At 39.1% G+C, this 19503-nt stretch overlaps 1 protein-coding gene across 2 annotated transcripts in view; it reads left to right on the top strand.

Annotated features, from left to right (window-relative positions):
- LOC104223642 (uncharacterized) overlaps window positions 1–19503 on the top strand; it is a 48175-nt gene that overhangs the window by 10763 nt on the left and 17909 nt on the right. For both annotated transcript variants that reach the window (XM_070171424.1, XM_009775112.2), the window contains exons 20-41: window positions 201–282; window positions 380–458; window positions 1572–1618; window positions 1835–2046; window positions 9304–9391; window positions 9530–9649; window positions 9734–9852; window positions 9932–10004; window positions 10102–10221; window positions 11179–11247; window positions 11337–11507; window positions 11597–11644; window positions 11725–11866; window positions 11991–12088; window positions 12666–12810; window positions 12890–12975; window positions 13050–13160; window positions 15111–15185; window positions 16034–16099; window positions 16229–16417; window positions 16513–16623; window positions 17180–17260. In XM_070171424.1, the coding sequence (XP_070027525.1) occupies window positions 201–282; window positions 380–458; window positions 1572–1618; window positions 1835–2046; window positions 9304–9391; window positions 9530–9649; window positions 9734–9852; window positions 9932–10004; window positions 10102–10221; window positions 11179–11247; window positions 11337–11507; window positions 11597–11644; window positions 11725–11866; window positions 11991–12088; window positions 12666–12810; window positions 12890–12975; window positions 13050–13160; window positions 15111–15185; window positions 16034–16099; window positions 16229–16417; window positions 16513–16623; window positions 17180–17260 (2332 nt within the window). The remainder of the gene's footprint in view (window positions 1–200; window positions 283–379; window positions 459–1571; window positions 1619–1834; window positions 2047–9303; window positions 9392–9529; window positions 9650–9733; window positions 9853–9931; window positions 10005–10101; window positions 10222–11178; window positions 11248–11336; window positions 11508–11596; window positions 11645–11724; window positions 11867–11990; window positions 12089–12665; window positions 12811–12889; window positions 12976–13049; window positions 13161–15110; window positions 15186–16033; window positions 16100–16228; window positions 16418–16512; window positions 16624–17179; window positions 17261–19503) is intronic.

Genomic DNA, 19503 nt, shown 5'->3' with positions numbered 1-19503 from the left:
CAACCTTTTGGTTTGGGTGCTCTAAAAACATTGACCAATGCCTGAGAAATTTCTACTTTGCCTCCTGCTTTGCCTCCCTCAATCCTAATTCAACATAGAGCTATTTACACTTATTTGTAGAAATTTTTCTTAATCTGTAACGTGAGATTTGTGTAATTGTGTGGACAGTGGAATTTATTTGGATTTGTGTTTTGCTGCAGGATGTTCGAGAATCGCGGGCCACACATGATAGAAAATGATTATACACCGTTGTCTGCACTTGATATCTTCGTGAAGGATCTGGTGAGACTGATAAGCAATGAATATATTCATATTGCAGCTGCGTTAACATTGGTTTTTCATTTTTATTTCCTTATGGCTATTCGTATGGTTTTAACAGGGCATTGTTTCTCGTGAAGGCTCATCACGCAAAGTACCGCTTCATATCGCAAACATTGCCCACCAATTATTCCTGTCAGGTTTGATTAAGATATTTTTTCCTTTCTATTTTAACTGTATGCATCATGTACTGCACTACATTTCATTTTCATCCCCTAATCGTCTCAATCATATTCAATCTTAGTACCAATTATCCATATCTGGTAAGCTCTGAAAGAAAGTGATATAGATAGATAGCTTTTTTTCGCACGATGGTTGTATTTGGTGATTGAATTGGCTTTCACGAATTCCAAATGTTTTTCATTGATCCCAGCAATATAGGCAGTGAAGTTTAGTTTTAACTAAAAGTATTACAATGAGAAGATACTGCAACTGTCTATCATTCCTCATTAGTAGTGTCAATATAACATTTGGTTTCTTTGTCGCATCACTCCTCCGGAAAGAAGAAACTTCTTGATGCATGGAGATTATTTTCATATGGTAGAACCTTAATAATTTATGGTAAAAAAACTGTGAGTTTCTGGCGGTAATTAAAAAAAAAGAAGAAGAAAACATTAAGTGCAATAAAGCTGGGTTTCTCATTATTTGCCTTATGGTCTTATGGACATTCCATTACAGCTCACTTTCTTCACCATTTTGTTCTCCAAATATCTTTGAATATCATCCCTGAATAGCATGCTAAACTAGTTCAGGGTGGGCCCTGTTGAAAATCTTTGTGTCGCTTTTTTTTTTCTGGGGTGTGGGGTGGGGGTGTTGGGTGTTGGGGGGGGGGTGTGTGTGTGAAAAATTGGATGAAAATAAACATTCTCCCAGTCATATTTTCCTTTTATCTTTTCAATGTCATGAGATTGAGGTGCCCAATGCTTGTAGTATATGAACATGAACTAGAAAATGTGGTCAAACAGCTGAATAGGTGGTCCCGGTATGCCAGCCAATATTAATCAAATAGAGTTCAATGGCTTAGATTTGTCTGTTCTGTGTGCCATCTCAGCCATGGGTTTAACCAGATAAAATTTTGGACCTTTGACTCATCATAAATCCATTTTACCAACACAAATTACTCCCTTTTCTAATTTACCTTTGTTTGACTTAATAGTGCTTGAGCATGTAGTGTCACTGCTGTACAGCAGAAACACTCTTCTTTCATGATTTGTAATCTGTCTTCATACTTTTTACAATGTCTCATGGATTAGGTTCTGCTGCTGGATGGGGCAAATTGGATGATGCTGCTGTAGTGAAGGTACAACAGCTGTCTTTATAATAAGAGATTTCATTTTAATTAGGTTTGAATTTGTGAAAACATGCTCATTAATCATTCAGTTTCTTGGGTAGACAATTTAACTTTCCTCTGTTAAATATACTGCAGCATGAATAGTTATTCGATAAGGCATAAACTGTTTGACAGGAATATGGTTCAGCTAAATGTTACCATCTAATCTTTCTCAAATTTCTGCAGGTCTATGAGACACTGAGTGGAGTCAAAGTTGAAGGCAGTCTTCCTGTTCTCAATAAAGAATCTGTACTGCAGTCCCTTCCTCCAGAGTGGCCAACTGATCCCATCAGTGAAATTCGTACACTAACAGAGAATAGTTTGAAGACTTTAATTGTTCTGGATGATGATCCAACTGGGACTCAAACTGTTCATGATATTGAGGTCCTGACAGAATGGTAACATGCCTCTATAAATTTGAGAAGCTTTTTAGTTACATTTACAACAAATTATCTCTAGATTCATAAAACAGGGGAATAGATCCACGGAGCTGTTGCTTATATGTTGAAAAGATGGCCAGGGCAGGGGTTGGTGCCTTTTCTAGTTGCACGTAACTGATCTACCGAGTTGTATGCTGCTTGATTGGAACAATTAGAACATAAATTGCATCAATGTGCTAATGACCGAGTCAGTGAAGTGGGTTAAGATCTATTGCAGATGGGAAAAGAGTGATTACGGTCTTGATATCTTTTGCATCATTATATAACTGAAGCAATTTAGCTACACGAAAATCCTGTGAACATATCATAGATTCAATTGGAATTGCGAGGCGAAGTGCAAGCTTGCCCTCATTCAGTTATTAGGAACTTGAAGGATGTTATGTTACTGGGGACCTATGTTGCACGGACTCTCCAAAATGTTGCCGCACCCGTATCGGACCCTTCAAAATTACACTACTTTTGGAGGATCCGACACGCACCCGGTGATATTTTCAGAGTCCGAGCAACATAGCTGGGGACAGTAGAAGGGTCTCTGGCTCAAATTATAGGATGAATATGGTAAAAAACTATTAAGTAAGAGCCAAGGGGTTGGAAACTGAGTTCTACTTGGAAAGGGCTGATGGTCTTTCTGACGAATGAGAAATAAAGAAAAGATAAGTTAAATGAAATGAAGAAACTTATTCACTTAGAAAGGAGCAATTAACATCCGGCTCATGTCTGATAATGTGCAGCTAGCCCTAGATAAGAAGATTGAGTTTCAGAGCGTACTGTCTTCTTCTTCCTTACTTGTTTATTACATGTATGACTGACCAAACCAATGAAAAGTAGAATCCAGCTGTTTGTGGAACTAGATAATTGAATCTTTAACTTTAATAGCAATTGCAAGAAGTGCAGGTTACCCAGTTCATATATCCTTCATTCTATTGTCCATAAAAGTGTAAAACCCAAAAAACAAATGAAATTTATCTCGTTTAATAAACTGAATCACAAATATAGGAGGATGACAAGAATGGAATTACCCTACCTTGTTAGCTTCTCATCATTCTCTCTTCTAGATCTTGCTTCCTCAGTCATCATTCTCTCTTCTCTATCTTGCTTCATCAGTGATCTTGGGAAAAACTATCACTGTGATGAAACTTTGGTATTCAAACCTTTTTTTTATAATGTAAATTGTATTAATCAAAAGGGAGAAAACTCCCGTATACAAGAAGTATACCAAAAAATAGAGAATTTGCATAAGAACATGATTCTCTACAAATGACGCCCAATCTTCTATCAAGTAGGGGCTATATGAGTGCACCAAAAAGCGATCAAAGATAAAAGACTATTCTTAAGATGTGAAAAAAGAGACTCAATCCTCTCAAAAGCTCTCCTATTTCTCTCCCCCCACTCTATCCACATGAGAGCTAACGGGGCGAACTTTCATGCCTTTTGCTTTCTTCTTCTATGGAAACCGGCCCAGCTATATAACATTTCCTTTACCGTGCTTGGCATCACCCATTGAACACCAAAAAGATTCAAGATTGCCCTTCACAAACCCGAGGACACAGGGCAATACAACAAAAGATGGTCAACTTTTTCCCCTGAGCTTTTACACATGTAGCACCAACTAACAAGTGTAATTCCTCTTTTTCTCACATTTTCAGCAGTCAAGATCACTCCTCTCGCCGCTAGCCATGCAAAAAACACACCTTTGTGGGCGCCTTAGGAATCCAGATCGAGGAGTATGGAAAAGTGGCCTCCTCTCTCACTAACATACTCTGGTAAAAGGATTTTACGGTGAACAAACCATCGCCACGCAACCCCCATCTCCAAGAATCACAAGATGGGTGGGGCCTGTCTTGCCCATATAGCAGTGCCAACAAATCTTGGAGCTCCGCAATCTCCCAATCTTGCATGTTCCTTCTAAATGAGAGGTCCCATACTACCCCCTTCATGCTCCTTGCAAATCTATTGAACCATCAATTCATTCTGGTTTGAAACTCTGAAGACGTGGGGGAAAGAGACCCTCAGAGTATCCTCTCCACACCACCTATGATTCCAAAAGCTGATTCTCCTTCCATCTCCCACCCTGCAAGTGATGTTGCTATTGAAGGCTTCCTAATTCTTCATGATGCTCCTCCACATGCCACACACGAAAGGTGTTGTGATCGCCTTGGTCCTCCAACCTCATCCCATGGAATCGTACTGTTTTTTCTACCCCGAATCTCCACAGCCACTTCCCCAACAAAGCTCTGTTGAATACCCTAAGATCTTTTACTCCAAGTCCAACCCACTTCTTTGGGGAAGTGACTGCCTGCCAATTCTCTAGATGAAACTTTCTAGTTCTATCTGCCGCATCCCAAAGAAAATTCCTTTGAAGTCGCTCCAGTTTTTCTGTGATGCTCACAGGAGCTTGCAATAGGGACAAGTAATAGGTGGACATACTCGATAAAGTGCTTTTAATAAGCACTTCCTTATCGCCTTTTGAGAAGTACTGTTTCTGCGCTAATGTTTTTTCAACCCTTTCGATCACTGGATTCCAAACCGTAGTATCCTTATGCAAAGCACCCAATGGGAGACCCAAGTAACTAGTGAGAAGAGTTTTTGTCTGTAGAGCTGACTATGTCTTTATGTATCTTTCTTTTGTACTTCTTGCATCTTCTTGATGCCTTTAATGCAATTCTCTTACTTTATCCAAAAAAAGTAATTAGTGGGAAGAGGGCCCGCCTTACATCTGAGAACATAAGACAAAGCATCGATGTTAGCAATCTCATCCATCGGGAAAATCTCACACTTGCCGAGGTTGATTTTTAGCCCTGTTACTATCTGAAACCACTGCAGGACCTGCTTTAGGTAGGTTAACTGATCCATGATATGGATCACAGAAAACCAGGGTGTCATCCGCAACAAGCAAATGAGAGACTCTTCGGGCATTGGGTGCCCCGATTGGAGCTGAGAATCCTCGCAAGAAGCCTCCGCCCGCTGCACAATCCAAGATTTTACTCAGAGAATCCATCACTAGAATGAATAGCATGGGGATAGGGGATCACCTTACCTAAGACCCCTGGAGCTGCCGAAGAAACCACAAGGGCTACCATTAACGAGGACAAAGAATCTGGCTGAAGAAATGCAAAACTTGATCCATCCTCTCCATCTTACCCCAAACCTCATCCACATCGTAATGAAATCCAGGAACTCCCAATTGACATGGTCGAAAGCCTTCTCAAGGTCCAACTTGCATTGTAAGCGGGGTTCTCTATTTTTTCTTCTGGAGTCTACAAGTTCATTTGCCACCAAAGCAGTTTCCAGGATCTGCTCACCTTCCATAAACGCATTCTGGGAGGACGAAACAAACACGTCAAGAACCTTCTTGAGTCTAATGGATAGCATTTTAGAAATAATCTTGTAAATGCTCCCCACGAGACTAGTAGGCCTGCAGTTTCTGATACAAGATGCACCTTCTTTCTTAGGCACAATGGTAATAAAAGAAGCATTGATACTTCTCTTGAAAACACCATTCACGTGGAAATATTAAATGGTTTCCATCAACTCCCCCTTAATGGTGTCCCGACAGAGCTGAAAGAAGGCCAAGGAGAAACCATCAGGCCAGGGGGCCTTATCACCAGCATAACTCGACACAGCCTCGTGCACCTCCTCCTCCTCGAAAGCCCTTTCTAGCCACTCACTGTCTCCCTCCCCTATGTGGTTAAATTCTATTCCCCCCCAAAGTAGGCCTCCAAGTAACTTACTCTTTTTATAATTTCTCATAAAACCCCACTATCGCCCCTTTTACCTCCTCCTCTCCCTCAATCCTCACCCCATCCACAACTAAGGATTCTATGAAGTTTCTCCTTCGATTTGCAACCGCAACCCTGTGGAAAAACTTGGCATTTGAATCCCCCTCCTTTAACCAGAGCGCCCTCGATTTTGCCACCAACTAGTCTCCTGAGCTATTGCTAACTTGACTATTTCCCTCTTAGCCTCCCCCAATCTTGCTTTCTCAGATTCATCTAACTCCCTCGCCCCTTCCCCTCTCTCTAATTCCCCAAATTCATGCATAAGCTCCGTCATTTTAACCTCTACCCTCCCAAAAACCTCCTCATTCCACCTAATAATATCTCCCTTGAGCAGTTTAAGTTTCTTTGAAAGACGAAATGAAGGTCTTGTCCACCATTCTTTCACTTTGTCACAAAATCCTGGCACTTTCAACCACATGTTCTCGAATCGGAAAGGAGCACGCACCCCCCGCCCTCTGCATCCATCTAGCAAGATATGCAAATGATCCGAAGTCAGCTTAGGTAAAGGAATCTGCAGCACATTCGACATCCCAGGACGATATTAGAAATCTATCAAGTCTAGACCTTGAATTGGAATCCTCCGCCCTGGCCCAAGCAAACCTTTCCCCTGACAGAGGAAGGTCAATGAGAAAGTGATCATTGATGAAGTCAGAAAACTCCTCCATGGCCCTCGAAATCAGACTGCACCCTATTCTCTCCTCCGGGAATCTGATAGTGTTAAAGTCTCCCCCTAGAACCCATGGAATGTCCTATTCCCCCGTAACATTAGCCAGTTCCACCCAGAAAGACACCTTGGACCCTTCTCCTACCGGTCCGTACACTCCCCCAAATCCCCACTCCACCCACTCACTCTATCTTTGACAAGAGTTGTTAAAGAAAAAACTTCCTTTTTAATATCCTTTACCTCTAAGCTTCTATCATTCCACATAAGAAGAATGCCCCCGACACTTCCCGCCGCTGGGACCCAGTGATATTTTACCCAATTACCTCCCCAGACACTCCTCACAATTGCATCCGACAAAACTTTCATTTTGGTCTCATGGAAACAAACTAGGTTGACACCCCACTCTCTAACTCCCGCTTTGATGATGACCCTTTTGTTTGGGTCATTCATCCCCCTCACATTCCATGAAATAATCTTAAATTCCATAAGTAACAATACCCCCTTTTACCCACCCCCCTAGCCGAGCTCCCTTCCTCCCTGTCACACACCCGACCCCTTCTCCGGTACACCACTACATCCCCTAAATTATTTTGCTTAACACCTTGACCCAGCACCCTCCCTACACCATCATTAAAAGATTGCTGCTCAATCTCCCTCAACAGTTCTAACACCCTATCTTCCTTCCCTTTAAAAGAAACACCTAAAAACTTCCTAAAGTTTAATAGTTTATCCTCCATCCAGAAGGACATATCCCCTCCTCCAATCCGTGACGAAATAGGACAGGCGTCTTCTATATGTACCCTTCCTTGCTCCTACCGGAGGAATACAAGACTATAGCATTGCTAGCAATAGGAACTTTAGGTGCCAGAGGAATCTCACCATTTCTTTGAGAGGCACCAACCTCTGAGATTAACACCCCGCTACTATAGGAATGTCCAGAAACGCCAGCAGTGTAGCGTGAAGGAAGAGAGCATGGAATCCGTGGTGGCATATTAACTGGAATTGCTGGTCCGACACTAACATCAATTGGGATGTGCAACAATCTCCCTATAATAAGAAGGAGCTTGAAGTGTAATCTCAGCACAACACAACAAAGCACAGGAGAAGGTGAGGGGGCAATGGAGCTGGGTCCATCAGAGGCGGGAGGGCGTGGAATAACACTTCCCGCCGTGGAATAACACCACCAGCTTTAGCCGGTGCTGCCCCTGAAGCAGCGCCCATCGAATAGGGGCGCTTGACACTAGAGCTCGGTGAAGAAATACCACTATGTGAAGCACCATCGGCAGCAGAAGAAGAAGCGACTGTTCCTATATGCTTAGGAGCCTTATCAGGCACAACTTGAAATAATTTGGGCCCCTTAGGATCAATTCTAATAGAATTGGGAAAAGTTGTTGGGCCCATGTGTGGAGGTCCAGGCCTATACTTGCTGAAAACTTGTCCGTCCCTATGATAGTTAAAAGAGGACCGGCCCATTCTGCCTTTCCAGCCTGCATCCCTAACCCAGGGGCATTCACGTCTTTTCCTCTTGATAAGATTTTGTCATTCTTCTCCCAAATTGACTGCTTAGCCCACTGATATGGTGAGCCCTCCCCTCCCTTCAGAGACCGATCTCCCCTCCGCTCTCTTCTATTTGATCTTCCATTTTCTTCTGCGATAGGGTGAAATTCAGGCTCAACCAAACCCTATAACTCAAGTAGCCATCTTCCACCACTGTGGAGACAGGGATTCTGCCCCCTTTCCTCACCACAATCTTCACTCGTGAGAGATCGTGTAGGCTGCAGGTGACATCAATAAAACCCCCACAGATTTCCCCAATCTTCTTGAATAGGTCAAGACACCAAAGATGCACCGGGAGATCCACCATGTTAACCACCAATGTTTCGCCAGTGAAACGAGGGTCGAGACACCCATCGTGCTCCACCCATCTGTCTAGCTTTAAGTTCCCATCGAACCACCTGTTTCCTCTGACAAAAATTTCTGAAGCTTGAGACTCGTCGACAAATCGAAAGAGATATTGCATGTCCCCTAGTTGCGATATTTTCGGCCCATCCTTGATGTTCCATGCCTCTGCTGCCCAGTTCCTAACAGCCTCTGGAGAACCAGCCCATTTGGAGAAAGGCTCAATCAGACAAGATTCCCAGAAACCCTTGCACCTGAGAGTGTGCTCCTAGGACAACGAGAAGTGCGACTCCTGCCCTACGTCAAGTTTTCGATGGCATCTTCCCTCAAGTTCTAGGGCCGGCCAAGAGGCAGCTTTGATGAAAGACATGTTTTCCAATTTTCTAGATTCTAGGGAGAAGTCTGTCATAACTAAACCAAAAACCTCGCTAGGAGGCTGACTAAAGAAGAGGAAGTGAAATCTTGCCGGAAAAAGCCACATCTGTTGCCGCAAAATAGTAAAAGTGGTCGGAATTTGGAGGTTGGTGGATGGGTGGGGTCGGAACAGCCTCGCGAAGAGGCTGTCTGAAGAAAAGAAGTTGAGATCTGGCCTGGAAAGGCGTCACGCACCGGCACGTGGGTTAGAGGTCGTCGGAGCTCTGCCGCGCGTGGGGTGTCGGATTTCGGAGAATTTTTCTCGGGTAATGTCGCGGCAGGGTTGGATCTCGGATGGTGGTGGTGAAATCCTAGGATTCATGATTCTCAGGCGCCTCGGGGAGCGTGCCTGGGAGCATTTTCTCTGTTTCTGCTTTTATCTCTATTGAGTTTATAGAGATGAAAACTTCTAAATAACTTTATTACTATTATCAATGATGAACTTGTTTATTTTTTCAGGAGTGTGGAGTCACTCGTGGGAGAGTTCAAAAAGAGGCCAAAATGCTTTTTCATTTTAACCAATTCCCGAGCATTGACTTCTGAGAAGGTAAAAGAGTTATGTTGAAGTAGAATTTGACTGTACATTGAACTCCCTCAAAGAATTTTTCTATAAATTCTAACATCGGTTGACAAATTAACTTGTTTTATTGATTATGATATCACGCACTGAAACTTCTTAGTGCAGGCTAGTGCATTGATAGCAGATATCTGCAGAAACATTGATACTGCTGCCAAGTCAGTGGAAAAAGCAGACTATACGGTTGTTCTGAGGGGTGATTCAACTTTACGAGGTCATTTCCCTGAGGTAAGGATATAGAGCAGCCTACATAAATTTTCTTATGTGTCCTTTCCTGACGCACTTTACAACATATCTTTTTATGCCACCTAGGAAGCAGATGCAGCTATTTCTGTGCTGGGTGAGATGGACGCATGGATTATCTTGCCCTTTTTCCTCCAAGGAGGCCGTTATACCATTGGAGATATACATTATGTTGCAGATTCTGATAGGTATTCTCTTCGAATGTGTCATGTATCAGCCGTTTGGACTTGCCGGTCATCACTAATTATGTTTCCTTCTTATCTATAGGCTTGTTCCAGCAGGTGAAACTGAATTTGCTAAAGATGCTGCTTTTGGATACAAATCTTCCAACCTCCGTGAGGTTAAGCCTTGTCTTTTTCTAAGTAAAACACATCATCTTCTTTTTCACCACTAAATTGATTTAGGTGTTATTCTATTTTTTTAATTTGATATTTTAGTGGGTAGAAGAAAAAACAAAGGGCCGCATACCTGCTAGCGGCGTTTCATCTATCTCCATCCAGCTTTTAAGAAAAGGTGGACCAGATGCTGTTTGTGAACACCTCTGTAATTTGCAGAAGGTACATAAGCCTCATCACCACTAAACTCTGTGGCTGCATAATTGGTTTTTTTATCATTTTATTACCTCCGCTAATTCATTGGCATCCATCCGCCTCCATCTGACTTTGTATGCGGCTAACACACCTAGCTTATAGTTAGCAGCTATTTCCTCCTTTGGAAATACTATTCTTTAATATTACAGCTCTTAACATGATTTTGGAGGTTGCTTAGAGAATCGACGTCATGTTAAAATTTCAGTTTTCACGTGTTGTGTTTGGAGTGACAATATTCTGCATCTGGTGATTTGTATACGTGTTTTGGTTCATACACATGAGGACTACTTGGATTTGTCTTAAAAGTAGAAAGATGATCTTACAGAGTAAGGGGCATACCTTCTCAAATCCCTCATAATACAGCCAAGACCTTTTGTAGAAATACGCAAACTGTGACCGTTATGCTTCATTTTTGTTCTCTTCCATAACATTACTCTAATGTGCACAGAGTCTAATAGTAGAAGTTTGTCGATAATTGCCAATGTTTAGTGAAACCTCATTTTTCATTCTTTTGGTGCAGCACGAATCCATTTGATAATTGGGAACGTATAGAGGATGTGAAACAGATTTTCGTGATAGTATAGAATATGAAAAGAAGTGTCAACAACAAAAAGGTGAGTGGAAAGAAGAATTATAGAATTGAGGTCACAGGAGAGAAAAAAGACAAATTAAAGTTCCACAGTTTAAGATCTATACTTCAACTTGCTTGACAACCCTAAATCTCCAGCAGTAGAAATCCAAACAAGTCGAGGTCACTCTAGAGTTTACGTAGATTAATCTGAAGGATTTTATTTGGGCTCATACTATGTGCAACAAACTGCATTGTGCATTGGGAAACTTCATGTCCGCTTGATTTTTTGCTTCCTTGACGAAATCTTGACCTTAGTTCTATGGTGCTCCTGATTGCATTTTCTCTATAAACAGGGTTCAACATGTATAGTCAATGCAGCTAGTGAAAGAGACATGGCTGTATTTGCCGCTGGAATGATACAGGTTTTGTAGCATTCTTGTTACAGTTGATATTATCTCTTTGTCATGTCCAGTAGATGTAAATTGTTTTTTTTTCTTTGCCCTAAATGCAGGCAGAACTAAAAGGAAAGCACTTCTTATGCCGTACTGCTGCCAGTTTCGTTTCTGCTCGAGTTGGAATCGTCCAAAAATCTCCAATTTTGCCAAATGATATTGGAATAAACAGAGAAAGAAATGGTGGACTTATTGTCGTGGGTTCGTACGTTCCAAAAACAACAAAGCAGGTCAAACTTTTAACAAGAGATATTTTTATTGTTAATTGACTATATTTCTTGGCCTTTCCTTCACACTACTTTTCTAAAATTCACTGCAGGTTGAAGAGCTAAAACTGCAATATGGTCATGTTTTGAAGACTATAGAGGTAATTCTGAATACTGTATTTAATATTCTTTTGCTGAAAATATGTGGCAGCGTTTTAATTTTTCCTTTCTTGAAAAGTAGATTTCTGTGAATAAAGTTGCGATGGAGTCATCAGAAACAAGGGAGGAAGAAATCAATCAAGCAGCTGAACTGGCAGACGTATACCTTAGAAATAATAATGACACTCTTATAATGACCAGTAGAGAGCTAATCACAGGCAAAAGTGAGTTTTCTCATTATCCGATGATGAATGCTAATTCCTTGCCCTGATTTTGTTTGCCTTCGCTTTTTTATGCTTCTAATATGTTGTACTTAGAAAAAGTAAATTTTTTCTTTACAATACCCAGCTCCATCTGAGAGTTTAGAGATCAATTTCAAGGTAAGCTCAGCACTGGTGGAGATAGTTAGGCGGATAACCACGAGGCCTCGTTATATTCTTGCAAAGGTATTTCTCTCGTGCATTATATGCTTGTATCACTTTCTTCGACTATGCATGGTAATGGAAGGGCCATTTCTCACGTTCTTTACTTTTGTTAGTGTGTTCTTTCCCACACTTGGCTTTTCTGCTGGGAGGTGCCACATTAAGGGAGAGAGTTGAGGGATTTGTCAATCAAATTGACTGTTTATAGGTATATTTATGTCAAAATCCGGGTTTAGGATTCTACAATTGTAATGATAAGACCACCCTTATTGTTAAGTCTAAAAGCATGTGTACACTGGCCTAATTCAAATATAGGGGCGGGGTTCATGCTCCTCCATCTCCAGTATGGAACTCTTTTTAAGACTTGAATTTTTTTTAAAGTGCCCGTATGTGATCAGGATTATTTTCTCCTCTTTGTCCTGGATGCACTTGTTTAAGGGAAATCCATACTGCTTTTGTTGAACCCTTTTACTCGACAGCATGTGCTTAGACTTCAGAACAGCTCTATGTTGCTTCGTTATCTTGACATACTCTCCGAACATGTTTGGAGAACATTAAATGTTGTAGTTTTTTACCAATTGAGTGAGTTCTTCTTTCATAGGGAGGAATTACCTCATCAGATCTTGCCACAAAAGCTTTAGAGGCAAGACGTGCCAAAGTGGTGGGACAAGCTCTTGTGGGTATTCCATTGTGGCAGCTTGGTCCTGAGAGCAGACATCCAGAAGTTCCATATATTGTCTTCCCAGGTAATTATGGCGGTTTCTTTTTGCTGTTGAATACCTCTACTTTGGATCCCTAATATTTAGCTATCGACGTGATCATCAGGTAATGTTGGTGACAGTAAAGCTCTGGCAGATGTAGTGAAAAACTGGGTTCATCCAGGCAGATTATCAACCAACGAACTACTGCTGGTGAGATGAGTTTGCCTTCGTGATTTTCCCGTTTCCTTTTACATCTGGCACTAAACTCTCTGTTCCGGCAATAGGAGGCTGAGAGGGGAAGATATGCTATTGGTGCTTTTAACGTCTACAATTTGGAAGGAGTTGAGGCGGTAGTTGCTGCAGCAGAGGAGGAAAATAGTCCAGCTATCTTACAGGTTCAGTCATTACTAGTATTTACTTCTTCTGAATACACTTTTGCATGTACTAAAGATTGATAACATTTTTCATAAATTTGTATTACTGTTAAATACCAGGGAACATAAAACACATTGTGTTTCCTCTTATTCTTATTTTCTTACTAGTTCTCGGACACATGCGTTGCACGTGTGTTCCATGCTAACTAGTACAAATAATTTAAAATTATTATAATAAGTGTGCGATTAGTTGCACAAAAGTTGAAAAGAAAAAATACAAGCTCTCATACTGAAAATTTGTTATCAAATGTACTCAAAAGTAATATTCGAACGACTTCAATTATGCAATTCTTATAATGTATCAAGTACATATTTTTTTTAAAATGTAACAATATATAATTTAAATGTCGGTTATGGTTGCAAATGTTTCACGTTTTAAAGTTTTTGCTTTCTTTTTAAGAAGTTGTAGGATGGCTATACAGAAGTAGCAATTGTTTGTGATAGAGATAGTTGCTGAAATATTTATTTGATGTATATAAATCATAATTACACGTACATGTACTCTGTCTTTTTTGTCTCATTAAAATTTATTAGTCCTTTCATCTTTGAATTCGGCAAGAAAATATTAGTTAAACTGTATAAATATAATTGTATTATGAAATACTCCTATAGTACATCATAAGATGTTGAGAGTTTGATATTCTATATTGTACTTCATACAAAATATAACAATTTATTAGTAGTTCCAATATCGATTGTCATAGGCAACAAATATTTGGAAAGAAAGAAAGTAGTTTATAGATATAGCCCAAAGTAGTTCCAACTATACTATACCTCAAAAGTAAAACGTCCTCATTCTTAATTCCTCATTAGTCTTTGGGAGGGAAAATGATGATATCGTCTTCAGTAATGGTGCGGCATTTATCCAGCTTCTCTGTCACACTTTTTCTCATTCTAATCTCAGTAGAAGAACTTAATTTTGTAATTATTTATTTATTGCAGCAAAATGATTAATAACAGCAGAATGCTGCTTACTAAGAATTTGAATAAACAAGAGTATACAGTTTCATGAATACTCATAAGAACTAACGAAGAAAAATAGACTTACCTATAAATATGTAACTTTTCTGTGTTATTTTTTCTAATGGTGATGGTTATATGCATACTGCTGATTTATAACTCTTATATAAGCTCATAGATTGGTAATATTCTTCAACATATACAATAATTGATTAGCAATTTATTGTGATAACGGATATCCATTAATTGGTGTAGATGGAGAGAGGATGATGACAAAAAAACTCAAAAGTTTTCTAACACCACTAAGTAGCTTAAGTTAATCTAAGAGGTAAAAATGGTTTGGTGGTTTTAGATTTTCAATTCCCACGTTCAAAGCAGCCATGATACACCATTTAATATAGGAGCCTAGTTAAAGAGAAAATTTAATTTCCAACACACAAAATGAAGTATCATACATTTAAGTAGAAGGTAAAGTAATTAAAGTCCTAATTTATGAGCAATTTTTTCACACATTTCGTTGAGGAACAGGAGGGAGAAAACGGCGTAAAGCATTTTATGGGAGATATTTCAAAGGGCAAATTAAGAGGGTAATATTGTCATTCAGTTTTTGAAGGATATCTTAGTAAAATAACTTTAACAAAAAATCTTCATACTCATAATATAGTATGATGATTACTGGTCTGTTTTATTATTTCACTTTTAATATTTTATTTTAGAAAACCTGATGTCATAATATCTAACTTTCTTATATATAAAACCTGACTTAATTTACTTACTTAGTCTCTGTAAGTACTTTCTTTGAATTTCTTCACTTTCCCATTTATTTTTCCCTCTTCGTTTTTGTAATCGTGAGTGCTTAATATGTTGATGAAAAAACAAGTGAAGGCATGCCTAATTGAACTCTTTTTCATGCGCTATAATAAAGATTCTTTGCCTCTTTTTATACTCCAGGTCCATCCTAGTGCGTTAAAGGAAGGAGGAGTGCCACTCGTTGCATGTTGCATATCAGCTGCAGAACAAGCATCTGTAAGTGACATTCAAGATACTGAGCTAAATTTTAACAGCTTTAGAATAAAGAATAAAAAAGTGGATAAAAATTAAACTAGATTTAATGCATACAGCTATTCCTACTAGATAAGAAACATGGATTTGCACTACAATGACAAAGTGAGACTGTTTTCTGCTTGCATAATTTTCATGGTGAAGAATCAGTATCAGCAGCGATCAATTAAAGGACAATAAAGCTAACACGTTCCTTTGCTAATTATATGGTATCTGAAATCTTTCGATTGGATAGAACAACATAAAAAGGAAAAATATATTTACTTAAGAGTTAATTGAGTAGGTCAAGTATTTTTTTCCATAACTTGCAAAGACTTTTGAAGCGGTAAAACATCAAGTAACCTTTATAATATAGATTGGGTCGGTGTCAATTCAAAAGGGCCTTCCTCTCTTAAAGTGCATTCTATTGGATTAACAATTTCAGTGTTTGAAATCTTGAGCTCAGATGTAGGCTTTTAGTAATTATTTTTCTATTAGGTCATGTCTAACGTATCATAAGTATGTCAAAACAGGTCTTTTTGGATGGACCAAGATTTAACTTGGAAGATCTGAGTAGTGATCATTGTGTCTCTGAGTTTTTTTTATCTTGCTTATCTCCTAGAAAGCATTAACCATATGGATAATGACAGGCAGTGGCGGAGCCACATTGAAGCAAGGGGTGTTTCGCCGGAAAATTACACTATTTTGCTAGATAACTTTTTTTGTTTTATGTATATTTACTATACGTTGACTCCCCTTCACTTTTCGATATATCTAATTATTTATATTATGACACCCCTTGATGAAAATTCTGGATCCGCCACTGATGACAGGTACCTATAACAGTTCACTTTGACCATGGAAATTCCAAGCAAGAGCTGTTGGAAGTTCTTGAGATGGTTAGTTTTATTTGCTAACTAGTGAGGCATATTTATTATGCTCTCCGCTTTAATTAAACTTTTTGCCCAACCAAATGAGCTCAAAGTATCTTATGTCTGTGTGCTAACTCGTAAATTCAACCACTGCAGGGATTTGACTCACTCATGGTAGATGGGTCACACCTTCCTTTCAAGGATAATGTTTCCTATACGAAGTACATTTCTTCATTGGCACACTCGAAAAAGATGTTGGTAGAAGCTGAATTGGGAAGATTGTCAGGTACTGAAGATGATTTGACTGTAGAAGATTATGAAGCAAAGCTGACTGATATTAATCAGGTCCTCTCACTCACTCTCTTTCTCTCCCCCCTCTGCGCCCTGGTTAAAATCAAGTTTTTCCTCCAATTTCAAACTTGATTTCATATAATTTTCAGGCAGATGAATTCATTGATGCGACTGCCATAGATGCTTTGGCAGTGTGCATTGGAAATGTTCATGGAAAATATCCTGCAAGTGGTCCAAATCTTAGGCTTGATTTGCTGAAGGTCTAATTCCTATTCTCTCTCCCTCTTTTCAACTCCTTTTGATCTTTTTAACCAGGTTAGCTGACCAAGGAAATTTTAGAATATGCCATCATTTTAGAACACGAGGGAGGAAATTATTTGAAAAAAAAAAAAACAACGGTTCATATATCCGACTGCTGCTATTTCTATTAGAAAATGATCACTTGCATAGTTATGCACAGTGCGAAACATTTATGTGAACTATGATTTCTCATGTCATGTTTTACTTAAAAAGATTAGCAGCAATGTTCCGAACTTATAGTGCATTGAAATTGATTTATAAAATTGTTCTGCTCCTGATACATGCTCTGCAGAAAATTAACCTTCTTTTTCTGTTATGGTGCATATCTTGTTTTGCCTGTTGATTCCAAATCACTCTCTAAGTGATTAATTTTTGATCATGTATCAGTTGGAAACAAATATTAACAAAAATAACAGATCAGCTCTTTGTGAAACAGCATCTCTTGAAAGATTGTTTTGAATCAGTATCTATCTGCCAAGTAAAACTCATTTATTTCTCCCCTGTTTTTGGGTCCAGGACCTCTATGGCTTGTGTTCAAAGAAAGGAGTTCATCTTGTTCTTCACGGAGCTTCTGGGCTGTCAAAGGAAATAATAGAGGTATACGAGATTCTAATAATTTTGTACTGATTTCTTTTAATGAAATAGATAAAGGGCAAGAGGGAAGTCGAAACCAAAATTCCAACCATAGGGGTCGTGATGGCGCCTAACACCGCGTGAGAGCAAGCCAACACATAATGATAAATAAGGGAAAGAGACTAACGGTTAACAGCATAATGATAATATAGAATAAAAGTAAATCAGAAACATACATAATAAGTCTAAAACCAACGCTGACTAATCAACCATCCCAAGATTTGGTGTCACAAGTACATGAGCTACTAAGAGTGCTACAAACGTAGTTTGAAATGAAATGTAATAGTCTGATACAAGGGAAAATAGTAATAACGAGAGCGAAGGTGACTCCGAAGTCTGCGGGCGGTTAAGTAGCACTACCTCAAGTCTCCTCTGCTCCCCTCTGAACAATAGTAGGATCCTCACCATAATCTGCACAAGAAGTGCAGAAGTGTAGCATGAGTATAACCGATTCATATTCTCAGAAAGTATCGAGTCTAACCTCGACGAAATAGTGACGAGGCGATGACATGATACTTACCATAAAAACCTATACAGTTAATAAGCAACAAAATAGAGATAACAGTAATAATAGCAGGAATTAAAGGCAGGAAACTGTGGAAACAGCAAAAGAATCTAATATCAGAATGATAACCACGTTCTTGAATAGCACAACCAAAAACCCTTTTCAGCAGTTCAAATCAAAATCAACGGGAAAGAAACACTATCCATAACCAACACAGCCGAAACCAATAAAGAAGTTCTATATCACAAACAAAACCCACATCTCATAACACATACATTGTGGCGCACAAACCCGATCCAACACATACATAAACATCATTGCGGCGACAACTCGATCCCATGGTCATACTATTGTTGCGGTGAGCAATCCGATCCTTATCATAACATTGTTGCAGCGGCAACCCGATCCAACATATCAGTTCGCACAGGATCATCCAACAACACATCCAAAGACAGCGAAATCCATGACTCGAAGCGAATTTACTGAGGAAATGATGGACACGAACAAGAAGTAATGACAAATTCCAAATTTTAGAGCTAATATTACTCATGCAACGCGATAGGGATCCAAACAAGATTATTAACACGCAAACGATCAAATTATCGCGCAATCCTAACATAGAATAATAAGACATGAAACAAGTATGGTTGAAACGAGTATAGTCATGTCCTAGTAAAGGCAGTTATTAAGTACAAGCATGAACAAGTAAAAGCATCTAGCGAGTAAAACATGTGACAAGTAAGGCATGTAACAAATAAAGGCATGGAACAAGTAAAATATGCAATTAGATAAAGGCACGGAACATGTAAAAGCATGTAATAAGTAAAACATAAAATAAACTAGTTCTACCTGCATGCTTTGACCCATGACAACGTACGTATACTCGTTACCTTGCATATACGTCGTCCGAGCACATAATTCATGTAGCAAATAGACCCAATAACATCCTAATTCCCTCAATCAAGGTTAACCACGATACTTACCTCTTCCGACAACAATCCAACACAGCTTTGCTTTTAGCACAAGCCTCTGAACAACTTGAATCTAGTTAAATAATGTTCAAATAAATTAAAACAAGCTTTAGAAACTATCCTAGCATCAAAAAGGTTCGATCTTTAACATATTTGGAATAGTCAACAAAATGTCAAACCGGGCTTGCATGGTCGAAATCTGAAATTAAAACCAAATCCTGATTACACATTCTCTCCCGAGTTCAAATATGTGATTTGTTTCGAGATCCGACCTCAATTCGAGTTCTATATCTCTAAAATAAAAAAATCTTAAGTTCTACCCAAAAACCCTATTTCTACTCTATGAAAACTTAGGATCCGTTTGGCCATAGATTTTGCCTACATTTTGGCAAAATCCCAAAACCAGCTCAATAGCTGGTTTTGGGCCAAAATATCACTATTACATTTTTTAAAAATTGCCCCAAACTTTTGTATTTTATAAAATAGCCCACCATTTATTATTTTGTGATAATGTTGCTTCGTCTTCTCGGTTATTTTGTGTATCCCTAGTTCATTATAAAAATGATAATTTTGTATCAAATTTATTTATGTTTAGGACTATGGTTTGCAATAATATAATGAATGTTATTGATAATGATATTGTTGGGTATTTGTGATAGTTTTTAGAACTTGTGGGTATAAGTCATGTTTCATATTTTTCCAAAATAAATTTAGGAAATATGTTTTGAAAA

This window comes from Nicotiana sylvestris, chromosome 3 (genome assembly GCF_000393655.2).
Source record: "Nicotiana sylvestris chromosome 3, ASM39365v2, whole genome shotgun sequence".
Classification (NCBI taxonomy): domain Eukaryota; kingdom Viridiplantae; phylum Streptophyta; class Magnoliopsida; order Solanales; family Solanaceae; genus Nicotiana; species Nicotiana sylvestris.
The sequence above is the reverse complement of the archived record's forward strand: the minus strand, read 5'-3'. Positions and strand labels throughout refer to the sequence as shown.